Below are 22,610 nucleotides of genomic sequence, written 5' to 3'. Positions count from 1 at the left end.
AATCAAATCACAAATTTGTGAAAGTTGTCTTCGCCATTACATTATGATATATGTCAGGTAATAATTTATATCTACACAAAGGGTCTGAGACCGCTTTATTATTTGTGCCACCAACCATCCAAAACACTAAAAATAGCCCTGATGGTTTATTTTTCCCCACCACGTCAAACTCGCTACTGTGGCCCTAGTCTGGCTTGAAATGGTCGCTACCCCATTCATGTAAATTAACCTTCTAAAGATATCTGCCAAGCAAGTACAACTTCTCTTCTGAAGTTCACTCTCTATAAGGTTGTTTGTGTTCCCTAACCTTTCCCTACATACATTTATGTTTATCTACAGACAAAGCTCTATGTTGGTCAACCAACAGTGGCATAAGCTATTGTATTATGGGTAATTCCAACAGCCTTTTTATCCTGAAACAGCGAATTAGAAAGCCTATCAAAGCTACACGAGACAAAAGTACTCTCAGGAAATGATTGCTAAAATGTAAGTGAATCATTTGCTGCTAATCCTGTAGAGTGTACGGAGTCCAAGCAGCAGATCCACAAGCTAAAATAAAATTATAGTGCATTAGAATGGCAGAAATGGGTAACTGCTGTGCTGCAGAGAATGCTTGGTTCGTGCCTACAGAATGGAATATGTAATGCATTAAATATATAGGTCTTATAATTATGCAATCTTTCTACCACACAAATACAGAGTACTTGGCAGTACCAAGTTATATTCGTATAATATAAATGGCCTAAACATGTATCAAGATTGCTGGCAAGCATGAAACCTAACATAATTGCAAACAACTGTTGTGTTGCTAATACTCCAAAACAGTTGGCATGTTATAACTTTTACCTTCTGAGTTATGCTATAGATCTTTAATTGATCTAGTCACAGATTATATAACCAATATTATTATATAACATGTAACCAATAATCAACTATTACAAAATTTCATATTGGAATGTAGGAAAAACCAGTTATTTATCTACAAAAGATATCCGGTAAGAATAAAATTTAAAAAAAATATACAAAAATTTATGATTATAAACATGGAATGTTTGAATAAAAATTAACAGAAAAACCTACTAAAAATAGATATTTGGAATGCCTGACAAATATAACAATATTGTGAAAAAGAATAATTCATGTTGAGTAGAAGACTGCGTATTCCAACAGTGAACTGTAGGAATTTTCTCCCTACTAGAGGAATGTTTGTTGGCTCCTATAACTACTTCTCGGGCTGTCTCCATAGTTTGTCATAATACGACTAGGCACAGGCTGTACCAGAGGTGCCACTTCATCTTCGCTCACAGGTTCAGCGTTAACCTCTACAGCACTCGGGGTCCTCGGTCTAAAATAGTGCGCACCAGGTGCTCTACCTCCTTGCCGAAAATTTGGAGTTGTCGGTCTCGATTTAGATTCCGCTATCTCTACTGGTGATGCTGGCCGAGACCGGGCAGCTGGAGTTGGTGGCTGACGATGAACTTCAGAGACGACTGAGAGTGGAGTTGTCGGTCGAGAGGGGACCATATAGACTGGACTAGGAGTTCTCATAGATCCACTGCTAGAGACAGGCTTTGAATCAGCTCTCCTTCGCTCGTCGTGCTTTGGCTTACGGATTTTTTTACCCCGCGGCAAGATGGCGTCTGTCTCATCATAGTCAATCGCATAAGGACTTGTCCCACTTCGAATAGAAGACCTGAGAGAGTTCATTCGATGAAGGTCATTATGCTTGCGACATGACTTTATATCGGCAGCGAATAACAGGTTCTCCTTCAAGTACCCGAGACGCTGTTTAAAGGAAATGCTTCTCTTGGGCTTGTTCGTGTTAATAGATGGTGGTACAGCAGGCTTGTTTACGGAGTAACTAGATACAGTTTTCCGTGCATTGCTGAGACCATTGATTGGCTGGACCTGCTCAGCTTCCTCTGACTTTGCCTCTACAGTGTATATCAATATATTTCGTGACAGATGATGACATGCCTAGTGGCAATTACAAAGTTTCCAGGAGTTAGAAAAGCGGTGGTGTGACAGTGCCATGACATGGAACCAAATTTTAAGACATAAAATAATAGTTCATGTGTAGTCAAGGCGTAACCAATTATTAATGGATATTTCATGTGTCTATAAAGCATTGAAGAGCTCAGTCTAAAATACAAAACTACTACTACCAACTCATCACTTTAACATTTCCGCTGTGGTAACATTTTTGGACTAATAACCAATAAAAGTTGGTCAAAGTATTACAGGTTGGCCAAACAAAAACATTATAAAATTATGGAGTACAAATCTCGCAACTGAATCAACCAAATTTCGCAAGGAGCAACTATACGGCAACCAGGAAATTAATGTCATCCAAGTTATTTCTTGTGCCATCGTCAAGCAAATAATTTTGTTGCACCCTGAACTGCGATTAATCGAACAGTATTGCAAAAATAAAATAAATACCACACTTCCTTATAATAACTTGTCCAATCAAAGAGCAGAGGACCGACGCCTTTCGGTTGCAGGCTATTGGGTTTCAGTTATTTCAGTTGCTTCTCCTTTTATGGCAATGTAATTCTGCGCAACCTTTCCATATTTCCAAGCCAATAAGCGTTTAGAATGTTGATTAACCATTGACTTACAACATCATTTTCAGATGTTGATGAACTAAGTGTTCGTTAGAATATAGAGAGTTACTGATGAAAAACGCAAAAGATTTATCCTGTTCATGATGAATCTATACAAATCTTACTGCAGCTCACAAGATGGACAGCGTGGACAGACTGAAATCTGACAATAATTTGACTACCTGAATAATGGCTTTCACAACTTGGTACCTCTTGCGATTCTTGGATCATTATATCTGTTGATATAGTATGTCGTAGTGGTAACACGTTTGGTCTTTGTGCGGACTGTTCGGTGCCCACGACCGGAATAGCTGTCAGACAAATGTAATGGTGATATTGAAGAATTGTACAAGAAAACAACATTAGCTATTGTAATATTTTGATGAATAAACGCAAATTTCACAATTAGGATCCAGGTTTTAAGTCAGGATTTAATGAGAAATTTTGCCTGAACTTGACATTAGAACGCAAGCTGAAAATGTTTACCTTTCAGCAAGTTTTTATCAAAATCAACTTTATACTATGGGATATGCGGAGTCAAACTATTTACTAATGGTTTAGCCCAATGCCGACATAGTTCCAAAACTTAAAGCATGAAACTGCACTACTCACTGGAAGGGCTGGTATTGTTTGTGGGGACTAAGGCTGTCTGCAAAGGAATCTCCGGGCTTTCTCCTTGAAGACTCAGTCTTTCTCGAGGGGATGGAAGGAGTGCGTCGAGCGGCAATGGGTTGCTCGGTTCTTTCACCGTCTTGTATGGAGAGTCGGGATGGAGATGTGCTCGTAGAGTCGATGGCTCTGCTCGGCCGCTCTGGTGCGAGGTAGCTGGCTGATGGAATGCCGAGCGATGTTCGGACTGAAGGGAGGGGCGATGTTCGGACTGAAGGGATGGGCGATCGAGATTTCTCATTCCGTCGGGCGGGACGTTCCGGCTGAGACTGTTGGTAGTCACATTCCCTCTTTGGTCTTGTGGGTTTAGGTGGAAGTCTCTCTCGCTCTCTTGTTGGTCGGCTTGGAGCCTCTCGAGCGGATCTAATTGGCTGAAATTCCGACTTGGCCGAGTCGGTGTCTGCCCGGATACGCTGGGTTGGTGAGGGGAGGATAGATCCGAAGTGAGCCCACCTAAAATGCAAAGGCTCCACGGATGAATTTCAGTAAAAATAGGAAGTTATTAAAATCATTCTAAAAAGCTAAAAGATCTGATAAGGTGGACTGTTAATGTTAAAAATGTACTGAAAATGTTAAAATTGGAAATGCTGTCATTTTACACAAAATTCATAATGTTCAAAATTTGTAGCCCAAACTTTGTCTAAAACCCTGCAATGAAAGTAATAAATCCCATATCCTTATGTTCATTTAGATTTGGAGCAGTTGTATGATTTATTAAACAAATAGAGACAACATATAAATGTTCTATCAATAAATAATGCTACTGTAGGGAATCCTGTAGCAGCCCATATGCCAGCCTCATGTCCTCAGATTTTTTTGTAAAATAAAACAAATTTGAATGGCAATCTATTCGAATTGAAAATGAAATAACATACTAACACAGCCCACAAAGAACTGTCTGTATTTTATAAAGCACTACAAACATAGTGGTTGTAAATATCGGTTAAATACTAAAAGTGATAACAGAAGGAGATTTAGTTGGCAACCAAGCTGCATTGGTAGGTTGTCTATGTGTATATCAGATGTTTCCAACTTCTAAATTTATTTTCGGCATCAGATGTGAAAAGGTCTGGAATTCTTTGTTTGAACTCCAATTTGTTGTAAAGCTAAGATGACTGAAAATCGAGGTTGGACTATATGCATGGCAAACTCACTCCAACTCGAGAGTGTCTGGCTCCGGAGGGAGGAACGTGCTGATGGCAGCGGCTTGCTCAATTGCGGGGCTCCTCGCTCCTTCATCTCTCCATAACGGCCAGCCATCGGGTTCACATGACTCTACAAGATGTCATGTATATTACGGGAGATTCAAGTTGGGACTCTTGTGAGGAAAGGAGACTTATATAATGGATGTTGATAATCAGACAGTCTGGGGTCAGAGTAAAATATTACCCACTTTAAAATAAATGCTTGTCTCTGCTCAAATCAGGTTTTTGATATTAAAGATAGGAGCTATTGCCTGCCAGATCTAAGCTTAAAATTCTGACTTGGAATTCTTAACTTCTTTAAAAGGCAGTAGCTTATCATTGCGCTTATTGTAGGCTATGAGAATTGAATTTAGGTTTACTTCTTTTGGTCTGCCTAATGGGTGATGCTAAGTTCAAATACAACTGGCATCGATTGTTGTATTCCAATGCGCTGTTTTATTAATCTAAGCATAGGTCATTCAGAATGCCCTACGCTTAAGGTGTTCAAATAATATGTCAAAGGATGCAGCGTTAGCAGAAAGAGTTTTGTTGAAATATTTATCCTGATGCACATGTATAAAACCTAAGATAAGAATGCATATATAGCACAGATATAAATATAATTCATATTGCTATAAAACCTAAGTAAATATAATTTGTATTGTTAAAAAACATTGGTAAACAGACCGTAGATCCCCGCTGACCCAGACTGAAGCTGTCCTGTCTCTGCGTTGTCGTATGAACATGCCTGCTGCCCGTCCTCACTGGCAGCCGCCTCTCTTGGCTGTTGACGCCGGGAGGGACGCGGTGCTGCGTGGGGCTGGTGATGTTCAGATGCCCTGGGTGGTCTTTTATGGCGTCTTCTACACACGAGTTAGAAAAAAGCTCAACACCTGTGTCACACTACTATGACTCATTGAAGTAACAGAAAAATAATACCCATCCCCAGTGTGGAGTGTGAATGCAATATTTCACAATCTTAAAACTGACCGCAATACTTTCATTGAAGAATCAGACCACGTATCTGGTTGGCACTTCATGCTTTTTTCAAGAAATCAAAACCAAGGTGTGCCACTTACAGTAAGACATTAATATGTGACTACTTTATGTGTATAAGAAACCAAGGGGAAAGAGTGACAACATATTGTTGCATAACAGATTGTTCCTGAGACAACTAATAAAGAGTTGTCAGCTCTTGATAATACTAGAACAAAGCCACACTAGATGAAATACAAGCGGTGGTTCATAAATGAAACGGTGTTTATAATCTTAATATTAAAATGAAATATGGTTTTAATCATATACCTTTAAAACTATAGTTGAAAATAATATCCTGCTGCGAGCAATTTATAATAGCAATTAGCGCATACAACAGTCTAAACAGTGAATAGCAATATGGAAGAGAGTGCAATGCAACCATCAGCTCAAAAATCATCACAAGCACACAGCAGACATGTGGCAAATGCACTAACGGCAAGACTGCAGACAAGTGCTTAGTGACACAGAAGAACAGGTTAGAGATGAAAGTGTGAGAAGAGCTAGCAGGTAGAAGTGCACACACTCGGTCTATCTACTTTACTTACTGACTCATTCCAAGGAATGCTTTAGGCTTACCTACCACTTCGCATCGCTGCAAGCAGAGAAAAGAGCAGGGGTAACAAACAGCAAGTATATGTATATATACTTCCTATGTAGAGACAACTCCATTTGAGATATGACTGATATTGTATATGAATGAAGCAATAACACTCTTCATCTTATAAGGTCATGCATAAAGAATGTTATTCCTGTAAATGGAAAGTCAGCAATCAATGCGGAGAAAGACAAGCTAAAATGCTATCCGTGTGTAAAGCTGTATTGTATAAATGTATAGCACAACCACACGAATGGCAGAAGGGAGCTGCTCTAAATTATGGAATCGTCTCAAACTACTACAGAGTTTTAATTTCAACTTTTGGTTCTTTTTTTGGTTACAATTAAACAAAGCAAATCATATGTATTTATGAAGATCATTTCCACAGGTTTGCTTAAATTTTCAGAAATTGTTCAAGTTAATTTCATTGAGTACAAATAACAACTTTAAGATCCTTAACTCAAGCTATAATACTAAATATAAAGGGAACACTAAATATAATATTTTTTTATTAAATTAATACAATCACGTTAACACTAGCCCTATTATGTTTGTAACAACAACAATAATAATAATGGCTACTTTTGCTTTATTAAAAATTACAAGTATTAATATTTTTCACAATTGTTCTCATTCTGGAAGCTAATAGATGAAATATATTATTCTCATAAAGGAATCCTTAACTAGTTAAAAAGTATGTGAATTACTCTAAAACACACTTTTAGAAATGTTACATAATCAGGATTTTCAAAGGTTACTTGACAGCATTGTATATTGGATGTTAAATGAACAAAAATACCAGTTTTGGCAGAAACACAAGATCCGAGCAGTGGCACCTAGCATTGTTTTGACCAATCACCCATTCTTAGCTTTAGCTAAGCATGCTGACCCGGATATTTTTAACAGAGCTAAGCATGCTGACCAGGATATTTTTAACAGAGCTAAGACTGTCGTAACAGAGTATTTTTAACAAAATAAAAAAAGGCTTATTTTGCTAATACTGCTATGAGTTAGCTAGTATTGACCTCTTAGCAGTCATATCTCAAGCACCTCCACCCTTTACCAGGTCTAACTGATTTATGATTTAACCGATTCACTGCAATTTATGGGCACACAACCCTTAATATGATGAATAAACTGTTTGTTTATAGCTTATGATCGACTATCACAAAGCAACTTACGCTTGTCAGTGTTGTGGGTTGAGGCACTGATCTCTATAGCTGTAGTTTTGATGTCTTCAACTTCATCATTGAGATATTCCTCCTCGGCCATGTCATCGATGTCTCTTTCTATCATGGTGATAGACTCTTGCTTCATGTAAGTAACTGGCTCAGAAATCACCTGCAACAGGTGTTCATTGACATTACTTGTTGTTTAATGATTTAGTTTGACAGATGGCAAGATGGATAAGTGAGATGTGACAACATGAGCAAGTGCTTATGACTCATCCCGGAATACAAAATATCTAATTTTAAATGTTATTTTTTTCATGAAGTAAGACAATTGTAAAAGAGCTACATCGAAAAAAATCATTGATGAAGGCTCCATGTGTGCAATAGTTTGGCTAATCAAGGTGCAGTTGGCAGGCAGTGAGCAGGCAGAGCTCACACGGATACAAATTACTGCAATTTAAAGGAAGAAGACAGTCCAACAAAGCGAAAAGTATTCCAGCCCCGACAGCAGGTGCTGCTTCAAGACCGTGTTAAACAGATTAGTATTTGATTCCTTAGATGTCAGCAGGCAGCCGATTCCATGCTTAGGAGGTTTGTTATGATGCTGAAGTAGATGCTGGAAGTGGTAGATTGAGAGAGATTTAAGAGTAGAGTAAGGATGGGTGGTTTTAGGGAGAGGACAACCGATATAATAGGACAGGTTGTGAGCAAGCATACAGACTAACGCTTGTGATAATACAAGAAATGACACACGAAAGAAGTACTTGTTATTGAAGGAACAGAGATGCTTCTAATAAGCATACAAATGAATTTATTGAGCTAAAACAATATGTTAATACCATATTATATAGCGAAATGTTTTACATACGCATATATAATCACAAAATTTCAGGTGATGAGAAGCACTAATCTTGTAACTTGATAAAATGTTTTAAATGTTTGACTTACACAATGTGTTACTACTTAGACCTTTCTCTACCAAATTAATTTCGTTACCAAAATTACATATTCGGTAAAACATAATGTTTGACTAGGGCGCATATAGATTCTCTTAACTTTTGAACCACATGATCTATAAAAATGTTTAGACACTAAAATTTTCAGCATAAAATTTCCCATCAGCTGATGCCATAAAAAATACCACAACTGTGTTGAAAAATAAGAACAAACACTTTTTTGCCTGTGTTTGCTATAACCGTGATCATGTTCGAGTCGGATGATTTACCAATATTATTAAAGTTTACAGAATTATTATTACTGCTAAAAGTAAAATAATCACTCTCAATAGTACTACTGTTTAATAAAAATCACACAAAAAGATCTAAAATTGGTGAAACCTCCGTAGCTGCAATGCGTCTGACACGACTGGTCATTGCTAAGAAGAAGTTGCAATAAAAATAAAGTTTTTGCTACCCTAGGATACTTATATCTTCGCCTCATCTAACTTTCGCGCTTTTGCGGACTCATCCTCTCGCGAAAATTTCATGAGTGAAACTAAACTATCATAACGAACGAGCGAAAACGCGGAATTAAACAGCTTTGTTCATTGATAGTCCAAGAAACAAATGGCAGCAAGCGATCAAATTGCATTATCGATCTTGCCCACACAATTCTACCTGCGGTTCACTATTACCAACTAGTACCAAATTGAAAAAAATTTTCTTACCGGTGAACCGAACATGTAGAATCCAATTGTTTGTTCCACTGCATTTATTTTCACATCACCATATTTTCGCCTTCATCAGAGCTGCGAAATTAATTTGCAGCGAAATTTTCCTCTGTATGCTACTCACGAAACTAAATACTAGCGAAATATAAGTGTCCTAGGGTAAGTAAAACTACACTCAGGATGGGTTGTAAACATATTTTCTATTGGCTCAACGCATGTAGATAATTGTTTGCTTTCGTTTAATTACAGTCACATAAGTCCAATTAATAAACTACTCACTAATCAGAAACGTTTCGCACAAAGCCTAATAAAGCAGCATCGTGCAGCCCTTGACCACACCGAAACACCTTGACGAGCTGTACTACACGGCTCTTCAAAGCGAAGAGTTAGAATATGTCTAGTCTCAGCTGAATAGCTGACGGTAGATACCTACTTCTAGGAAGAAATTTTCGTTGAGCGCTCAGCTCCTCATCTGAGAGCCTCAATCACTCGAAATCAATGAAAAAGAAAGAAATCCAAATGATAAGAAGTTTTTAGAAAGAAATATTCAGAATCCAATGGTGAAAAGCTTTATTGATGCAGCTGCTCCTTTCTCTGACTGCTGAAATGGTTTTAAATGCAATGAAGAACCAGCCATGACTAGCTAGAGAACACGGCTGGTGTCTCAGGACCAACCAGATATACCTAAAAATAACAACGCAACGCATACACACCTGTGTCTCATCTCCCTCTTCTTCTATTGCCGAAATCTGCCGCTCAGGTCGGGCTGGGGGCTTGAACAGTGCCTGACCATTGAGATGCTTCAGTCCAAAGGCAAGCTCGAGTAATTCGTCCAGAGAATAACCTACAGAAAGAAACCTATGCATACTCATACTGAAAGAAATGTTTGTGAGAAATTGATCTGAGTCACATTTCGTTCGAGTCAGCAACTGCTGAAGATAAGCTTAAAAACTGTTGAAAAGCATGTTTTAGCAAGAAAATACAGATGGCAAGACGTGAGGGATACCAAAAAATGCTTTTTTGCCTATTCTATTTGCTGAATAAGTTTTCAAGCCATTTTCTACAACCTATGAAAATATGTTTCATATAGGTCTCACAAGAAAGTACTAAAAACTAGACATGCACAAACAAGGGTATTCATTTAAACTAATTTTGACAGTCAATTAAAAACATTCTGATTAGCAATTGTTTTCAAATGTCAAGTCTCCGGTGATTAGGCAACTGCGCCTTCAGAGCACTTCAGTTATGATAAGGTTAACTCGACAGACTTTCAGCTTGACAACCACATAAATAGTTACGATTTGTTTGTTCAGCAAACAAAACAGTTCGACTGATTGAATATTACTAATAATAAAGGAGGCAGCCAAGTGGAGTGGAGCGATAAAAACCTTCAAGGTTCTGTTGGTAAAGCCAAGCCCGCGCCCAGTCCTCTGACTCCTTCCATTCCGTCTTTCTGATGGGAAAATTTGTCTTTAGCCAGTTGAGCGCGAGAATAGTTGTCCAAACAAGGTCATCCTAAAAGAGAGAAAAGACAATTCTCGATGTAGTTAGATTACAACAAAACTGCAGAACTCGGACGAGATCAATTTAGGATATCTAAATGTAAACATAAGCTGTTTTAGCGATTTGGCTTTCAGGGCTTCAGAACTTCGTGGAGTAAAATATTCTTTAAATTAAAAATTAAAAAAAAAAAAATAATCAAAATAAATAAATCTCCTTCTCACAATGAATTCAGTTAATCACAGGTACGAATATTCAGGCCGGACGAAGTCCATACTGTATAATATAATATATATATAAGTGTATAATAATATAATATAATTGCATTCTCTGATTTGAATTACTGAGGCTGAAGTTGAAATATAAACTGGAAGTAATCAAGATAACTTCAATTTATCTACTTACTTTATTCAATTTACATAATTATATTTATTCACCGAATAAATATAATAATGTAAGTTTAGAAAAGACTCAAAAGGTTTTGTTGTTAAAACAGCGTTCTGGCTTATGTTTTGATAATTACTTTCCATTTTCGTGAAGTTTCACTTTTTATTCTGGAGGGATAAGGGTCCTGATTATCCGCGACAAATGAGGGATCAATGCAATAAGAAACAAAACATGACCAGCTAAAGAACATGACATCTCAGCATCAACCAATCAATAAAATAAAAAATACATTTTGATCAGTAAAAGGAGTCGGAAGAAATATTCGTATGTAACGAGGTAGGCATGAAGCTTTAAACCATAACTGTCACGTACAACTTTTATCATATTTGCTAGGTGAATCAGACACGCCGATTCCGATTTTGTACTCAAAATAAAGATTAGTCCACTAACTTACAGAGTAATGAAGGCTTTTTTACAGCGTTTTAATATCGGTCTCAAAAACAACGCTATCGGCACAACAAGCTCCGCCCATGAATACGTGACATAACCTAGCTTTTTAGGAATAGAAGTTACATAGGGATGTTTAGACCGATTTAGAATAATAGAGATGGGTGTTTTAAAATCCATTAATATCTAAATTCAGCCTTAAAAATAATATCAGTCTTTTCTGAAAGGTAGATAAGCTATTTAACATTGCATATTTAAAAAAGCGCGATAACAACGCTAGCTTGTGATAAAACCGCCTTTTTTGAGCTCATTTTTCTCAGCGTTCAGCCTATTTAAAAATCATGTAACAAGCTACGAGCCATTTTAAATAGTTTATTTACCTTTCATAAAAGACTGAGATTATTTTACTGAGATTATTATCGTCACATATTTATGGGCGGAGCTTGTTGTGCCGATTGGGTTGTTTTCGAGACCGATATTAAAACGCTGTAAAAAAGCCTAAATGACTTTGAAGATTAGTGGATCAATCTTTATTTTGAGTACAAAATCAGCGTGGCTGATTTACCTAGAAATTACGATAAAAGTTGTACGTGACAGTTACGGTTTAAGCTATAGAGTGAGGTTTACCTGTAGAGGATTTTCAGCTTTGACCTCGGTTATAACAGAGCAGAAAGCATAGGCTATTTTCTTGTCAAGCATCCAGTATCCATCAGGGTGCTGGAACTTGGTGAGACCATTCGGGTGTTTTAGAGACTCTGCATAAAACAGGAGCATCACAGCTAACTGAACCATGCTGACTACTTTCAGCAGAGTACAAGGAGAACATATGCAAGACAGTCAGTGGACTCTCTGTATGTAGTGAACATGCATGCAATAGGAATAGATGTGAGGCAATTGGATTTCTACCACATGACCATAACAATTTTAGAAACACTAATAACAATAACCATAACAATAGAACCACAGTAGTTTGACCTATATTGGGTTAAGGTCAGTTGGCAATTGATCAGCGAATGCGCAACAGTGCATTTATGAATGCCATAGCCTGAGATCATTATAAACACTTTAATGTTTTAGGCTATGATAACCGAATGATCGCTTTATGAACAACAAACGAAAATAATTTCTCTTATTACTTTATTGAATATATTTGCTATTAATAAATGAATAATTACTGGATTTATTCGAGGGTCACTGTTAAGGTGAAATGTAGAAGATAACTCCAAGTTTATGACTACACAGAACTAAACAAGTTCTACCACGTCACATCGACATTACAAAATAAATAGTTTTGTCAATATTTGGTTATGCATACCTCTCTAGGAAACATTTTATTAGAGTGAACTACAGAAGCAGTTAAATAGTAAGAAATAATGGTGTATAAAAATGTTCAGTAAAAAACCATTCAAAAATAAAAAAAGTACAAAATAGCCTTCTATTTCTTTGAGATGATGAGGGCGGTCTATCAACCTCATGCACACACGATATTCCATAACAACTCTAAGATAAACTGATAAAATACTGACACAAAAAATGCTGACATAAGTACTTGTACAGTTTTAACCGAAAGGCTAAAACAACTGTCTACGATGTTAACTAAAGCTCTCTATGATAAACAGCTACCAATATTCATTTTCCACCTTCACTTCCATCAATGTCTGTTACTCTCTTTGTGAGCAACAGAACTATTTCTATCAGCAATCATGAAAATTACTCCACTAAATTTTAAAATAATTTCCATTTGTTTAATTTATTCCAATTGTGTCTATTTGCAAGCTTCTTTTTTATTTCCTGAATTTTTCCATCGACCTAAGAAAGAGTGTTTTTTCCATCTGAAATAACAACCCTGCCAAAAATGAGTTACAGAGTCTGGCATCCAGTTTCTGTCAAGACACAGAAATTAAATGGCGCACCTTTAAATTTGTCCCACTCATTTTTATCGCTGACTCCCATATAAATCTCTGAAAGAGCCAACTCGCTGTCTAGGTCGGCGACAGTAGCGGGTGGTCGCCGGTAGGTGTATTCCATCTCCAACCCATCCTCCAACTCATCATCGAAGTCATGAACTAATGAAAGGAAGGTTTATCATTGAGGCTGGCTGATCAGATAGTAGAGGTGCGGTAGCAGCAAGATGTCATGATGAAAAAATGATATAATAAATGGTGGGGCACTGAATGTAGACAGAGAGCCGATAAAAGGGAATGTAGGAGAATAGGAGCTATTTAGATGAGAGAAATGAATAAGAATTGAAAACAAGGAGGTGAAAATTGAGAGAGCATTACAGAGAAAGAGAGAGAAATAGAAAAGGTAAAAGAGGAACATGAGAAAAGAGGATGATAGAAAGAAGAGGGAAGGTTAAAACTGAAGAAAAAGGGGCAGGTGAGAAAAGAGATCGATGAACTAGACATCAAGGTGAGAGAAGTGAGAGGAGTGAGAGGAGCGATGAATAAACTAGATATTAAAGTGAGAGAAGTGAGAGGAGCGATGAATAAACTAGACATCAAGGTGAGAGAAGTGAGAAGAGCGATGAATAAACTAGACATCAAGGTGAGAGAAGTGAGAGGAGCGGTGAATAAACTAGACATCAAGGTGAGAGAAGTGAGAGGAGCGGTGAATAAACTAGACATTCAGGTGAGAGAAGTGAGAGGAGCGATGAATAAACTAGACATTCAGGTGAGGGAAGTGAGAGGAGCGGTGAATAAACTAGACATTCAGGTGAGAGAAGTGAGAGGAGCGATGAATAAACTAGACATTCAGGTGAGGGTAGTGAGAGGAGCGGTGAATAAACTAGAAATTCAGGTGAGAGAAGTGAGAGGAGCGATGAATAAACTAGACATTCAGGTGAGAGAAGTGAGAGGAGCGATGAATAAACTAGACATCAAGGTGAGAGAAGTGAGAGGAGCGATGAATAAACTAGACGTTAAAGTGAGAGAAGTGAGAGGAGCGATGAATAAACTAGACATTCAGGTGAGAGAAGTGAGAGGAACGATGAATAAACTAGACATCAAGGTGAGAGAAGTGAGAGGAGCGATGAATAAACTAGACATCAAGGTGAGAGAAGTGAGAGGAGCGATGAATAAACTAGACATCAAGGTGAGAGAAGTGAGAGGAGCGATGAATAAACTAAACATTCAGGTGAGAGAAGTGAGAGGAGCGATGAATAAACTAGACATTCAGGTGAGAGAAGTGAGAGGAGCGATGAATAAACTAGACATCAAGGTGAGAGAAGTGAGAGGAGCGATGAATAAACTAGACATTCAGGTGAGAGAAGTGAGAGGAGCGATGAATAAACTAGATATTAAAGTGAGAAAAGTGAGCAGAGATCGTTAAACTAGGCTTAAAAAGAAAGACGATATCCAACTGCGCAGGAATTTTAAGCCAGGGCATAGCATCACCCAGAAGCTCAGCTAGATGCCTGTATAGCTCATGTAAAACCAGGTAGCCTGTAGTCATACGAAAAATTAACATTAACAGATGCATTAAGCCTGAAGCAGCCATTATACCAAAGCATATTTAACACGTGTGGAGCATACACCAGTCAGGCCTACACTAAACTATCATATCTTTGCGAGGTCTACTTGCAAATTATCTTTTTGCGAAGAGGAGCTTCTCACATATTCGCTCATTCGGAGACTCGAGCTACGAGGGTGCGCAAACTGGTATCTTCTCCTCACAAGCTAATCTACCTGGTACTAACAACTACACCTTACTCTCTCACATAAGAAGCATAATGAATTGTAGAATAACCACTATGTGAAAATATATTATCTCATCAGGCAGTGTTCAATTCACAACAACCATGTGTATAAGATACATTGATGGATCATGCACAGGAAGAGAAAGTTGGAGTTGTGCACCCATGGTAGCACTAGCCTATGGCTAGTCAAGTAGTTACAGTTTTAAAAGTAATAAGAAAAAGGCAGTGAGCAAAGTGTGTAATACAAGGCAAGTAACATGCTAGCAGTGTTTATACACCTGGATCACCCGTGGTATTGCTCGTACGGAGACCTGCGCATGAGAAAGAAGATAATCATATCAAAGATTTGTTAAATTATAAACATAATTCAGGACATATGAAACTTGATAGAAAGTTGACATATTCAGTCGAACACCACATTATGCATCATCAAACCACAAAATCACCTAAGTACAACCGTCAGTGTTCACACTATACAATCACTTGATTACATATGTCAGTGTTGGTGCAATACAATCACCTGATCATAACTGCCAGAGTTGACAGTATATAATCATTTGATTATGTGTGTCAGTGTTGACACTATAAAATCACTTGTTTACATGCGTCAGAATGACACTATGCAATCACTTGTTTACATGCGTCAGAATGACACTATGCAATCACTTGTTTACATGTGTCAGTATTGAGACTATACAATCACTTGATTACATGTGTCAGAGTGTTGGCACTATGAAGGGAAACAGAACTAGTATTGAATGCATCTACAAACTAGATAGGCAACTTTGAATGTCTTTAACTTGAGACACAGCTTCTCATAAATAGACAGTTGAGTGTAATAATAAAGAAATTCCTTACTGCGAGAGTCAGCCATAGAGTAGTTTGCACGCTGACCTCCGGACTGCCTGTCAAATATACCTCTAACAAAAGCACTCGGGCTTTCTCCAGGACGCGACAAGGTCAGCCTGCTGAGGGATTTGTACACTGAGCCAGCTGCAGGAGCCTGCATAAAAAAAAGCCTCGAGCTAACAGATGAAATAGAAAAAGCAACTTGAGATTAGACTTGAGTGAAATGAAACCGCACTTTGGTATCTGGCAGCCTCAGAAATTACAATCCAGTCTAGCTTTCACTTTAACATTGCAATGTTGAAACTGTGACGTTCTCATTAAAACCATATAACGCTGAGAAGATATAAAGTTTTTGCTATTAAGTCAGCGATTCCAACTTTTGCTTTTTTTTCCTAAAAGATCAAATACCTTTTGGTTGTATTTGAATGTTGCAAGCAGTTGAAATCAAATCGTATGTTTTGTGCTGACCATGAAACCAGGATTTTGCAGATATACAGTAATCCTTTGCCATTTTGAGGTTGACCTTTCACGACTTCAGTACTTCGCGAGGTAAAATAATTCATTAAACTATAACTAATTAAACAAATAAAAGAGAAAAAAAATTAAATCTATAAATCTCTCTCATGCTCTTGCCTGATGAAATACCTCCCCATGGACATCATTGTGATAGCAGACATGTTTTCCTGTTACGCTTTGTAAAGTGTAAAAGTGCAAAGCATTTGTGACACCTCAAGCCTCTTAACGCAACGCGTGAATGTGAAGATTACAAAATTAAAAATAACAAACTAGATTTAATTTTTTTCCATAGTTTCATAAAAAGTAATTATTTTAATGCTCGGGGTAACTACACCTGCACACTACCATAGGTTAGTGAGCCGCTGAACGAATTAAACAGAATAGAGTGTGATTCAAAGGGAATATTTTTTCCTACATATGATGATTTCAACACACAAAGAAGATTTAGATTTAAGGGTTTGGATGTACCAATTAAACAAGAGTACCGGTATCACCCTTCAGGCGACTAGAATCATGAGCATTTTATAAAATTCAAAAGTTTAAAACAATTTAAATAATGACCGTCTTTTACTGGCGAAAAGAAACGTGTAGCTCAAAGCTGCTGGATTTTCCAACATTTTACTCATATGTTATTTTGGAATACCTAACATAACATTACAAACAATACAAAAAGTTTAACCATTTACTTCTTACCACAGCTCGACTGTATGCCAACTCATCCGCTCTTAAGCGAATGATGGGAAATCCCTCCACTTCCTGTCCGGTGACTGCGTCCAAACCAACTAAAGGGGTGAACCTGGAAGTGATGTTGGCACCGATACCAGCCTGTACAATGTGATACTCGTTTTCCAAGATGTCGTCTGCTCCCATTGCATTTGCTATCGCTACAGATATAAATGTGAAACTTATTCAAGCTTGTCAGCATACCCGCTGCCTCTCAAGACACTCAAGTATCTTTTAACTACTTCTACCTTGGCACCTGCCAACCTGGTCAGCTGAAAAAGCTGCTTGAAAACTTGACTGGCTGCTGGAAAGTTGAAACTTGACCGACTGCTGTCTCATGAAAAGTTCAAAGGTAACTTATAAAAACATCCCAATAATCGACCATATTGCCTTTAACTCTTTCGCTACAGTAAGCCGATGTATCGGCTATCTCGATAATAGAAGTACAGACCGTAAGCCGATGTACCGGCTAATCAATAGGGATTCGCTTTTCTTTTCATTACGAAGCCCACCCATTAACTAGACTAATCAGATTTTGTCTCCGAAGAAAACAACCTTGTTGCCAATAACGTGCAAACAATCGAAAATATTTTTGCTAGGAAATTCCATTTCTAATTATTTTTCAAAACGGGAAAACCAGATTGCTATTGTCATGGCAATAAGAAATTTACCGCGTTCGTTCAAAGGAAGTGTCAGAGATTTTGCGAGAGTCAGATTCACTAAAACATTTTATACTTATCTTGTAGCGAATTTTGCACTGAGTAAAACAATATTTGCATTGACTCTCGAGATATTGCATAAACACTAGCGGTATATCAAGAGTTGAAGCAGTCAAAAACTGTTTTCTAGACAAAAAGACATCTGTAGGTGACTACAATAACTTACATAGCCAAGTCTAGCAAGAAGTTACCTAGCAATACTTACATCTTTCCAAGTCAATTATCTCAGTTTTGAGGGCGAGCCTGTGAATGGGCAGATTCTCATTGACCATAGACTCGGATAGATTGAAGTACGATGTGTGGGAGTATGGTTCATTCTTACCAAGCATTCCACGGAGCGTTACAGAGCAGCTGCTATCATTTGGGTCCTCCGGCTAGAGCAAAAAATAACAAAGCGTGCACAGAATAACAAAGAAACGATATTTTGGAACAATTGTGATTCAACAAAAAATGTCTTAATGATTGCGGAAGAAAACATATTAATACACATAGTTGGAGAGTGTAAATTTAGTAACCAAAATGTCATCAATACAGCCGATCAGTCCAAGCTTCATCTTACTATATTCATACAATTGCTATGCATAAGTGCATCACATTAAATATGATAACCATGTCTAAATTATATCACTCAATCCCATACAAATGATACCATTGTGATTTATACAGTATAATAAACAGTTGTACATTGGCTAGTGGTATGAGCAGCTAGACAGGTACCGATAAGGGCCTTCCACTTGCTCCAATTCTGAATCTCCAATTCTATCATCCTCTAAGGTCTACCTTCTAACACATACCTATACTCTTTGTTAATACTACTAGAACTACTGCCTGCTAATGTCTATCTTCTAACACATACCTCTATTCTCTCTATTAGTTCTACCAGCATTACTGCCTCGCAAAGTCTACCTTTTAACACATACCTCTACTCAATATTGATACTACCAGCACTACTGCTTCTGGAGGTCTACCTTCGAACACAAACCTCTACTCACTATTGATACTACCAGCACTACTGCCTCCCAATGTCTACCTTTTAACACATACCTCTACTCACTATTGATACTACCAGCACTACTGCCTCCAAATGTCTACCTTTTAACACATACCTCTACTCACTATTGATACTACCAGCACTACTGCCTCCCAATGTCTACCTTTTAACACATACCTCTACTCACTATTGATACTACCAGCACTACTGCTTCCGGAGGTCTACCTTCGAACACAAACCTCTACTCTCTTAACTTTTCTAGCACTACTGTCCCCTAAGGTCTACCATTAAGTACCAACCTCCCCACGAATAAGAATGTAGATCTGAAGCTTCTCCTCAGCAAAGACAATTGAGGGAATTGTGGGTGGAATAGTGAGGCATGTGACACCCGCTGGGGTGTCAAACTCCATGACGAGGTTTGTGAGACCAGGTTGCATGGCTTGCTTTAAGCACTCTAGCACCTGCACAGACATTTAATATGAAGTAGATACTAGAGTCACTCTAGGCATAGCGTAAGCTGAGAACATAGTGGTAGGGCTTGATTAAATTCATTTGTGGTCTCAAATCCAGTCTGCCATTAGGTATTTCGCTTGCGTTTTTAGCAACTTAGTAAAACAGGGAGGACTCTTGCTAAATAAAAAAGGGGACAATAACATAAAATACAATGCCACAAGCGGTGTGAGTAAACAGATAACACGAGAATTTGATTGGACGAACTACAAGCCAATAAAAAGCTAGGATATTGTTCATCAGTCAAGGTTTATAACCAAATAATCAAATAATGTTTATAACCAAAATATTGAGATTAGAGACTCACAAAAGATGGTGTCAATGAAGTATCCCAAGATAAATACAATAAACCCTCACTTATCATTGCTGATGGGGACCAGCGTCTCCAACGATAAGTGAACAACCACGAAGTAAAAAACAATTTTCAAAGCCACTTTTAAACTAATCGTAAGAATCTTCCTACATTTTGTAAGTTTGTTAGACCAATTTGAGGGTCAAGAGCGTTTAAAAAGCAAGATAAAGGGTATCACATCTAGTGCTGGGATTTATTACCTGTGCCCGGCACTAATCACAACCACTTGTCGCTTTCAGACTTTAACAAAAAGAAAAACAGCAAAGCCCGACGACTACTATCACAATGATGCTGCTGAGGATTCTCCCAAGAGTGGGAGATTCCTCAGCAGTATTCTAGTTTTTTTTTCTATTAATTTCCTTTAATTTTTAATCTTTCAACTCTTTCACTACCACATTAAATTCCGACCAAACTAATGCAAACGGATTTTCGAAAAACCGATATACCGCTAGTATTTGAGCAATATCTCAAGAATAAAAACAGATATCGTTTCACTGTAAAGTGCATCTTATTCAGAACAAAATTCTCTACAAGATAAGTATAAAATTGTTTAGTGAATCCCACTCTCGCATTTCTTTCTGACGCTTTCTTTGCGTTGAACGAATGTGGTGCGTTTCTTATTGCCGTGAGGGTAACGATCGGGTTTTGCCGTTTTGAAAAACAATTAAAAATAGAATTGTTGAGCCAAAAAAAAATTTCTCTTGGTTGCATGTGATTGGCAACAAGGTTGTTTTGTTGGAGACAAAACTTGATTAGTCTATCTAATGTGTAGGCTTCGTAATAAAAAGAAAAGTGAAACTTTATTGACAAGCCGATATATCGGCTTGCGGTAACGAAAGAGTTAATGGATATATTTTATTCCGCAAAGTAACGAGGTCAAGAAGCCGCAAGAGATTACTCTACTCTATTAATTCAGTAGAGGTTTGGCATGCTGCCTGCGTGACTGGCGATTTCCAGATGGAACATCGTCAGTCACACAGCATGGCATACCCATGACTGAGAATGGAACAAGGTTTTGTCAATTTTGAAATTGACAAAAGCATGACAGCTCTAAATCTGTCATGCTGTATACATATTGCATGTAAAAACCGCAAAAACCTCTATTTAAAACGCCATGACACTCTATTTTTCAACTCTTCTCTTATAGTGGCGCTTAATTAGAGGTGGCGTTTAAATAAAGGGTGGTGCTGTATTTTTCAACCCTTCTTCTATAGTGACATTCTATTACAGGTACATTTAAATAAACATTCCAATCGAGGATTTATGGTAGTTATCTTCCCTCTGCCTGAATATACTGCAAGAACTAAACAACTGTGAAGATCAACACATACTTAAAGCCTTGTAGAACCTACCGTGTTGTAGGGTTTCTCATTGAGGTTAAGAAAATGAGGTTTTCCGTTGCCAGCTCGTGCGAGTCCAGTAATCATATTTCTCTCACAAGTCTCACCGATGCCAATAGGAAAAAGCCTTGCGTATTCAGCGCGCGCGCTGACATACTCCACACATTCGTGCTTGTTGGCTATTGTTCCTTCAGTTATCAGGAATACCTGTAAAAATGCCAGTAGCCGACAATGACTCGCTAAACTACCTGCATAACGTGTCATATACAGTGTTAAACTACCTGCTTATGGTGTTATATTCAGCATTGAACTACCTGCATAAAGTGTCATATACACTGTGTCATATACAGGTGCATTGTGCAACTTCCCGGGCATCTATGAAAGATGAAGCAGTGTGTCATAGGTCATGTCATGACATAGACATATTATGCGTACGAAGAACTAATTTTATTTACATATGTTTAGCCAATGTTAATAGACTGCAAAGGAAACATCTGAGAGTTGCGATTCCAATATTATTCAAATAAGGATCTAGCTGAATTACTATAAATAGAATCGCAAACTTACCAGCCTCAAAGCAAATCTCATAATGATTGTCAGCAAAATTACAGGTCAGACAGGAAAAGACATTCAGTTATTGTCTAGCATGACCATGAAATTTTAATCAAGATAAAACTGCCAAGTGAGAGCACCTGCTTAGGGTGTCCAGCAATGATGGGCTGGCTGTAGATGTGCTCCAAAAGACTCAGCATATTATGACCTGCCATATCGGCCCTCATCTTCAGTTGACACTTAATGGCCTTCATAACATTGTACTGGTTGTACACTCGACTAGACCTGACAATAGCAATGAGAAACTGTCATATTTACTGAGTTATGACAACAGGGAAATTGCTGCAAAACGGCTAAAATGGACCAGCAAAGATCTTAGGCTAATTAATTGTTTGGATTGACTAAATCTAAAAATAAGTAACTTTCGATAAAGTCAAACTTGGCATTGTGAAAATTTTACAAACAAGCAACAAATCCCAGAATGCACAGTTCGTACCATCTTCACGGCCACTCCACAATCATGTATCTAATGTCTGATTTGGATAACGAGTAATGAAAACAGGATATCCACAGCTGCGTGTAGTAGACAAATTACTAACATCTTGCAGTTGAGATTAACAACTTCCACTAGCTTTTGGTTTTACATTTCATTAATTCTGGAAAAGACAACTACTTATACATTTGCGATCCACTTTAGTAGGCTCACAAGATGTAACCCCATATAGTGTTGGCAGGAAGATTCTAGTCGCTGATTCATTCACAGTAAGTATTTAAAATAAAATAAAACATCTCGGCTGGCTGACAATTTTCATAAAAACAAAAAATTGAATTTCGTCAAAAAATAACTTACACAATAAATACAGTAGAAACATTTATAACGTAAATTCTATATGACATAAAGAGTTTATGTGAAGTTTTTGCTTGAGCAAAACATTCCATATAACGTAAAGCATCAAGTCAGGCGAGTTCTCAAATTCAGTTGGAATAGTAACTTATCTCGCCACACATGCGAGATAAATCTATATATGTGTCTCAGTTTGTGTATTCGTCCGTCGTTGTATATGTCCATCAATAGCAATTAAAATTTTGGAATA

At 37.7% G+C, this 22,610-nt stretch overlaps 1 protein-coding gene across 3 annotated transcripts in view; it reads right to left on the bottom strand.

The window, feature by feature from the left end:
* Positions 1-882: 882 nt before the first annotated feature.
* LOC137401734 (von Willebrand factor A domain-containing protein 5A-like) overlaps positions 883-22,610 on the bottom strand; it is a 36,981-nt gene continuing 15,253 nt past the window's right edge. Inside the window, exons 9-26 of one of the 3 annotated variants that reach the window (XM_068088197.1) lie at positions 21,657-21,801; positions 20,977-21,171; positions 19,062-19,223; positions 17,977-18,145; positions 17,023-17,213; positions 15,823-15,967; positions 15,243-15,275; positions 13,181-13,333; positions 11,895-12,022; positions 10,322-10,448; positions 9,647-9,777; positions 7,274-7,433; positions 6,078-6,089; positions 5,147-5,322; positions 4,430-4,550; positions 3,219-3,728; positions 2,789-2,917; positions 883-1,934 (exon numbers count right to left, since the gene is read on the bottom strand). In XM_068088197.1, coding sequence (XP_067944298.1) covers positions 1,195-1,934; positions 2,789-2,917; positions 3,219-3,728; positions 4,430-4,550; positions 5,147-5,322; positions 6,078-6,089; positions 7,274-7,433; positions 9,647-9,777; positions 10,322-10,448; positions 11,895-12,022; positions 13,181-13,333; positions 15,243-15,275; positions 15,823-15,967; positions 17,023-17,213; positions 17,977-18,145; positions 19,062-19,223; positions 20,977-21,171; positions 21,657-21,801 — 3,427 coding nt within the window. In that variant the 3' untranslated portion in view covers positions 883-1,194. Of the gene's footprint in view, positions 1,935-2,788; positions 2,918-3,218; positions 3,729-4,429; positions 4,551-5,146; positions 5,323-6,073; positions 6,090-7,273; positions 7,434-9,646; positions 9,778-10,321; positions 10,449-11,894; positions 12,023-13,180; positions 13,334-15,242; positions 15,276-15,822; positions 15,968-17,022; positions 17,214-17,976; positions 18,146-19,061; positions 19,224-20,976; positions 21,172-21,656; positions 21,802-22,610 lie in introns of all 3 variants that reach the window. The other 2 variants (XM_068088200.1, XM_068088199.1) reach the window with 2 other exon arrangements.

Source organism: Watersipora subatra, chromosome 8 (assembly GCF_963576615.1).
Source record: "Watersipora subatra chromosome 8, tzWatSuba1.1, whole genome shotgun sequence".
NCBI classification, from domain to species: domain Eukaryota; kingdom Metazoa; phylum Bryozoa; class Gymnolaemata; order Cheilostomatida; family Watersiporidae; genus Watersipora; species Watersipora subatra.
This window is presented reverse-complemented; position numbering and strand designations above follow the sequence as displayed.